The sequence below is a fragment of the Loxodonta africana genome, chromosome 1 (genome assembly GCF_030014295.1).
Source record: "Loxodonta africana isolate mLoxAfr1 chromosome 1, mLoxAfr1.hap2, whole genome shotgun sequence".
Taxonomy (NCBI): Eukaryota; Metazoa; Chordata; class Mammalia; order Proboscidea; family Elephantidae; genus Loxodonta; species Loxodonta africana.
Genome location: NC_087342.1, coordinates 20,592,828 through 20,599,406, shown reverse-complemented (window position 1 = coordinate 20,599,406; position 6,579 = coordinate 20,592,828). Strand labels below are relative to the sequence as shown.

Here is a 6,579-nt window from a genome sequence, read left to right as displayed (position 1 = left end):
CCATAAGTAGATGACCCACAGAGTCAGAGGCTGTAAGAGGTCAAGAAAGCTAAGGTCTGAAGTGTGTCCATCCCAGCCTACCCAGCTCACTCGTCTCCTGCCTTCTCTCCTCTGCCCTTTCCTTTCTCCCCCACCTCTCCATCCCCAGAGAGCTCCTGCTTGAGCCTAGCTCAAGGAGGGCCCAGCTTCCTCAGGGAACAGCCACCTTGTCTTCTGAAAGGCAATGCCGCCTTTCAGCCCTCTGAGGACCTTATATAATGAAGCCAAACAGATTGTGTTCACCTTCCTGAGGGGCCATTTCATCTTTATCTCTCCTGGATGCCAGCATTGGAGGCGGATGCTGGCAACATCATGTCCCCACACACGGAAGTCAGAACCCCACCCTTCATCTTTCTGGTTGCTTCTGCTTCTATCATCTGTTCTTCTCTATACCAATCAAAATTCCAAGAAAAGAAATGGAAATGGACATTGGGCTTTTGAATTGGATACCAAAAGGGTGTGACCTCCATTCTGCATAACAGGAACAGTGATAAATGTGCCTCCGGGGACTCTGAACCTGAGTGGGGGAATGTGAGTGATAGAAAACCACTGAGGTGGGGCAGATGCTGTTTTATTCTCCAGACTGTGATGCAGCTTAAATGACGCTTTGCAAACCATGGTCTTAGCCTCCCAGTAGGCAGGTTATGAAGGAGGAGGAGAAGGCCCTGGGTGGTGGAACAGGCCTGATGACACCTCCTCCACCTTGGAGATGTAATCTTGCATCTAAAAAACCAAAGACTCAGCTTTCCCTGGCCCCTACCCCTCACCTGGTCAGGCCCTGGAGGCCATCTGCCCAGGCCCTGCTCCTGCTCCTAGGTGTCCCCAGCTCGGGCCTCAATAGACACGGTGACCCGAACAGAGCCACAGCTCGACCTCAAGTCCCATTCCTGACTGGCATTGTATGCCAGTCCCGGGGCACCCGAGTCCTGTCGAGAAGACAGCTGAATGTTGAGCCAGTGACACCGGGCCTCATCGCAGGCCAGCACCACGGTCCCCTCGGGATTGCTGTAGGTGCACCGGCTTCGTGCTGCCCTTTCCTCCGCGGCCAGATCCCAGCTCCCCCCTGGCTCCCGCTCATCAGGCCCCGGGGCCTGGAAACCCAAGCGGTCCCTGGTGACAGGGCACACCAGCTGCTTCTCCTCCAAGGCGGGCACCGCCTGGCCCTTCAGGTAGGCAGGGCCGGCGCAGTAGGTCTGCATGTTGAAGTGGCGGTCGCTGTACTGGCGCAGCCAGCTGAAGAGGTAGGCCAGGTGGCAGTCACACTGCCAGGGGTTGCCGTGCAGGGCCAGGTTGAACAGGTTGTAGTTGGTGTCGAAGATGCCCTCGGGGAGCGTGGTAAGGAGGTTCTTGGTGAGGCTGAGCTGCTTCACCTTGGACAGGTTCTGGAACAGGGCTGGGTGCAAGGCCGTCAGGTTGTTGCTGCCCAGGTAGAGCCTGACCAACTCCTTGAGGTCCCTGAAGATGCCGACAGGGAGGTGGGTGATGGCGTTGTATGAGAGTGTGAGGGAGCTGAGGCTGGACAGGTTGGCAAAAGTCCCCTCTGCGATGGTCTCCAGCTGGTTGTGGGACAAGGACAGCCCCACCAGGCCTGGGGTCTGGGCGAAGAGGCCGGCTGGCAGTGTCCGGAGTGCATTGTGCTGTAGGTTCAGGAAGGTGAGTTTGCCCAGGGAGGAGAAGATGGTGAGTGGCAGGTGCTCAATGGCGTTATGCTGCAGCCACAGCTTCTCCAGGCAGGGGAGCTCCGAGAACACTTGGGGGTGCAGCTGCGATATGGAGTTGCCATCCAGGAAAAGCTCCTGTAGGCTGCCCAGCTTGTCAAACACACCCTGGCGGAGGCCAGAGAGGGCATTGTTGCTCAGCTTCAGGGTCTGCAGGCTGACCAGGCGGTCAAACAGCTTCTCAGGAAGCTGGGTCAGGAGGTTCTGAGCCAGGTTGAGGGTCCTCAGACGTCCCAGAGGATGGAAGAGCCTCCTGGGCAGTGTCTGGAGCTGGTTCCCCTGCAGCTGGAGGGAGTCCAGGGCTTCCATGTGCTGAAAGAGGACCTCGGGCAGAGCCTCCAGCTTGTTGAAGTTGAGGGTGAACTTGGTCAGCGAGGCCAGGTTGGAGAAGATGTGGGCGCTGATGTTGGAGAAGGCACTGCCAGTGATTTCCAGGTCCTCGAGCCTGGGCAGCCCCCCAAAGGCATCTGGCCCGAAGTGGCAGAGCTGGGTGCTCAGGAAGACCACCTTGGTCAGGTTGGGGCTGCCACTGAAGGCCCTGGTTCCCACCGTGGAGAACGAGGTCTCCACAAAGACAATGTTTGTGGCATGGGGCGGGATGTCCAGAGGCACGGCCGCCATCCCCTCATCTGAGCAGAACACATCCTGGATGATGCAGTCACAGCCCTTAGGGCAGAGCTGGGCATGCCTGACCAGGAGCAGGAGGGAGGCCCAGTGCAGCCAGGCTGCAGGACGCATCTCCTAGATGGAGTAGGAAAAGACAAGAAACAGAAAAGTCACCTTAATAAGGACAATGTGGCAAGGGGGCCAGAACCCTGGGCAGTGAGCCAGGAGATGGAGCAGGCTGTGCTTGAGGGTGAGCTCCATCAGGAGGGCACCCAGTTGGCGGTAGTTTGTATTTTGAGTAGCTTGTTTTTATGCCACATTTCAGCAGCCTTGGTAGGTAGATGGGGCTGGTTTTCTCACTCCCATCTGATAACGAGGGCATTCCAGGGCCTGTCCAGAGTCACCCTGCAAGCTGGTGACAGTGGCAGGGCCCAGACCCAGGTTTCCTGGACTTGCCATGTCCAGATTAGGGAAAGAAGTGGAAATATTATAACAAGCCAGGTCTGAAAGGAGACCATGAGTATTGTGAAAATTTTAAACAGAATATATAAAATATGTCCCTGAGTGGTGCAGGCGCTCCTTGGAAACTCTATGAGGGCAGTTCTACTCTGTCTTATAGGGTCGCTAGGAGTTGGAATCAACTCAGTGGCAACAGGTTTGGTTTTCGGCTTTCAGTGTAGCACAAATGGTTAAGAGTCCTGCTGCTAACCAAAAGGTTGGTGGTTCGAGTCTACCCAGAGGTGCCTTGGAAGAAAGGCCTGGAGATCTACTTCTAAAAAATAAGCTACTGAAAACCCTATGGAGCATAGTTCCACTCTGACACACGTGGGGTAACCAGGAATTGGAATCGACTCAATGGCATCTGGTTACTGGTTTATATAAAATAAGGACATATTAATCCTGAGTTGGAAATTCCTAGATCATAACAGCTCCTGCATTTCCAAATCTTAGCACACCGCAGAGCCTATGAGGAGGTTCTTATTATCCACTCTTCGCATAGTTTGCTAAAGGCAACGGCAGCTGCAGGAATAAGGTGGATTTTTGCTGAAATGAAGGAAAACCCTGGTGGTGTAGTGGTTAAGAGCTCAGCCGCTAACCTAAAGGTTGGCAGTTCAAATCCACCAGGGACTCCTTGGAGACCCTATGGAGCAGTTCTACTCTGTCCTGTAGGGTCACTATGAGTTGGAATCGACTTGATGGCAATGGGTTTATTGAAATGAGTCCACGGTCTCCCCAGTATTGCTGCCAAAATGCTCTCCTCTGCCCACCCCCCAGGAGAGCCCCCTGGAATGTCTCAACTTTTGCAGAGGAGAGCCTCAACTCGGGGATTCCAGAGACTAGTAGATTTTGAAACCTAGGGGAAGAGCCCCAAGTATTTTGCTAAATATTGAGAAAAGAAAAAAATAAAACCTGCCATCGTCTACAAATTGGTCACAAATTGGAGATACAGCTTACAAGTGTGTTACATGTATCCCTCGGGGACCTTTTTTGTATATGAACTAGTAGCCAACGTTTATGGGCATTAGTGGTTCAGGGGTAGAGCCCTTCCTTTCCACGCTGAAGACCTGGGTCGATTCCCAGTCAGTGCACCTCATGCAAGCCACCACCCGTCTGTCAGCGGAGAGTTGTGTGTTGCTATGATGCTGAACAGGACTAGGAAGAAAAGCCTGGTGATCTACTTCTGAAAATCAGCCAGTGAAAACCCTATGGAGCACACTGGTCCCATCCCGTCGCGCACGGGATCGCCATGAATTGGTGGCCGACTCAATGGCAGTAACAACAACATTGAAAAATTGAGAAATGTCATATTAAAAGGCCAGATTTCAGGATGGTCTGGGGGCAGTGGGGTTCCATCCCAGCATGCAATGCTACCCGCGGCTTTGTAGTCCTGCCCCATCAGAGGGGTGTGCCCTCTCCAGGTCCCCATGGCTCCCTCCCCTTCACTCATCGGCATGACTTGTCCTGGCTTGAGTTCCAGGGGTTTGAATCGCACAGCCATCACTTTCTGGCTCTGTGACCTTAGGCGTGTTACTTAATCCGTTCGTGCCTCAGTTTCCTTCTCTGTAAAATGGAGATAATAATAGTGCCTACCACATTAGGGTAATTGTGAGGATTAAATGAGGAAATACGGATAAAACGTTTAGGCCGGTGTCTGACGTAGAATGAGCAATTAATAAACTATGTTAACCATTATTATTTAAGGTTGCAAGCCACCTATTAGAACATCAAGAAAAGTAATAAGAAACAAAATGTCCTTTAAATAGAACGCCTTTGGCTTTACAAAAAGCATAAACTCTCACAACACAATCCTAATTATTCTCACATTACCTCCCAGCAGTAAGAGCTCACTTGGGGTCGCTGTCAGGGAATCCTGGCCCTGAGTCCCTTTGTTGGCTGCCTCACTGCTGCCCTCTGCTGGCTGCCTCCTCCAATCCGAAGTTTCAGCTTCCAGCTGAAAGTCTCCTAGACGAAAGGGCTCCCAAGCTAACACCAGGCTTACACAAGTTCCCTTTCTTCTCCTTCCACTCAGACACTGATTAATCCTCTGTTTTTCTAGGGATTTTCTTCTGCCTAATCACCTGCAAGCCGGAATCGACTCGGCAATGGGTTTGTTTTTTTGTTTTGTTTATTCAATTGAGAGGACATAATTTCTCCCTGGGCAAACGCGTACCTCCCTGGAGCCTCCTCTGATGATAACTCCCTAATAATAAAATTGGAGTCCTGGTGGTGCAGTGGTTCAGAGTTCAGCTGCTAACCAAAAGGTCGGCAGTTCAAATCTACCAGCCGCTCCTTGGAAACCCTGTGGGGGCAGTTCTACTCTGTCCTATAGGGTCGCTATGAATTGGAATTGACTCAATGGCAACGTGTTAAGGTTACGGATTAAACCTGTGACTAGAACCTGACTCCTGCAATAGCTACTTCCAGGAAATTGTCCTTGGTATTTAAGGCAAATGTTCCTCTAGGCCAGCAGCTTCAGGGTTTCGCTTTAGTGTGAGACTGCTTATTCTTTTGGGATTGAACGCGCAGAAGACTGATAAAAAGCAGAGCCGCACTGGCTGAAAAGGGATGGGCAGCCATCGTCCCACCTGAGATCTGCCTCCACCACCTGGGCCCCACCTGGGCCGCCCCTGAGACGCGTACACCAAACCCTGAGGGGTCCTGAAAACAGCCTTCTCTGACCGCAGGACTCAGGCACCTGGAGTGGGTTTCTCCAGCTTACCACTTAGCATAACCAAACCACCAAATGGTATTGAGTCAATTCCAACTCAAGGCAACACCATGGCTGTCAGAGTAGAACTGTGCCTCATAGGTGATTTTTTTGAAATAGATCACCAGGCCTTTCTTCTGAGGCATCGCCAAGTGGACTCAAACCACCAACCTTTCGGTTAGCAGCTGAGTGCATTAACCATTTGGATAGCCCAGAAGCTCTGTGGCGCAGTGGTTAAGCACTTGGCTGTTAACCTAAAGGTCAGTGGTTCAAACCCACCAGTCACTCCGTGGGAGAAAGAAGTGGCAGCCTGCTTCCATAAAGATTTACAGCCTTGGAAACCCTATGGGGCAGTTCTACCCTGTCCTATAGGGTCTCTATGAGTTGGAATTGACTCGAAGGAGGTGGGCTTGGCTTTAATTTTTTTTTTTAGGGTCTCCTAGTACTTTGTTGTGGCTAGCTGCTGCCAAGATGGCCACTGACACATGGCTATCCTGTGCACAACAGGACTGGACCATTGTGATTCGTAAGGTTTCCATTGGCTGATTCTCAGAAATAAATCACCAGGCCTTTCCTCCTAGTCTATCCAACACACAAGCCTCCACTGACTGACACGTGGTGACTGCGCTTGCAGTCCATTGGCCAGAAAGCAAACCCAGGTCCCCTCATGGAAGGCCAGGGTTCTACCACGTCAACACCACTGTCCCCTGCGCCCAGCACAGTCCCCCAAATGACTGGCTTCCACGGCTGCCCTTCCCCACCACACAGCAAAGGGTCAGCTTCTTGAGAGTAAAGATTTTGCGAGAAGATGAGTGCAGCCATCTTTGCACACCCAGCACCCAGCCACAGTACCTGACTTGCGATGGGCTCAGAGAGTGTTCCTTGAACTGAATCCTACAAGGACAGAATGAGAGCTTGGGAGATAGAGCTGCCTTCTCTGGAAGAGGTCAAGCCAGGACAAAATGACCACCAAACTAGCTGTGAGAGCAGCCTCAAATCCGACCAAGA

At 52.1% G+C, this 6,579-nt stretch overlaps 1 protein-coding gene across 1 annotated transcript; it reads right to left on the bottom strand.

The window, feature by feature from the left end:
• Window positions 1-509: 509 nt before the first annotated feature.
• Window positions 510-2,495, bottom strand: CPN2 (carboxypeptidase N subunit 2). Its single transcript, XM_003412796.3, has one exon. It carries the CDS (start codon window positions 2,493-2,495, stop codon window positions 852-854), a length of 1,644 nt encoding a protein of 547 aa, XP_003412844.2. The 3' UTR covers window positions 510-851.
• Between the last annotated feature and the right edge of the window lie 4,084 nt (window positions 2,496-6,579).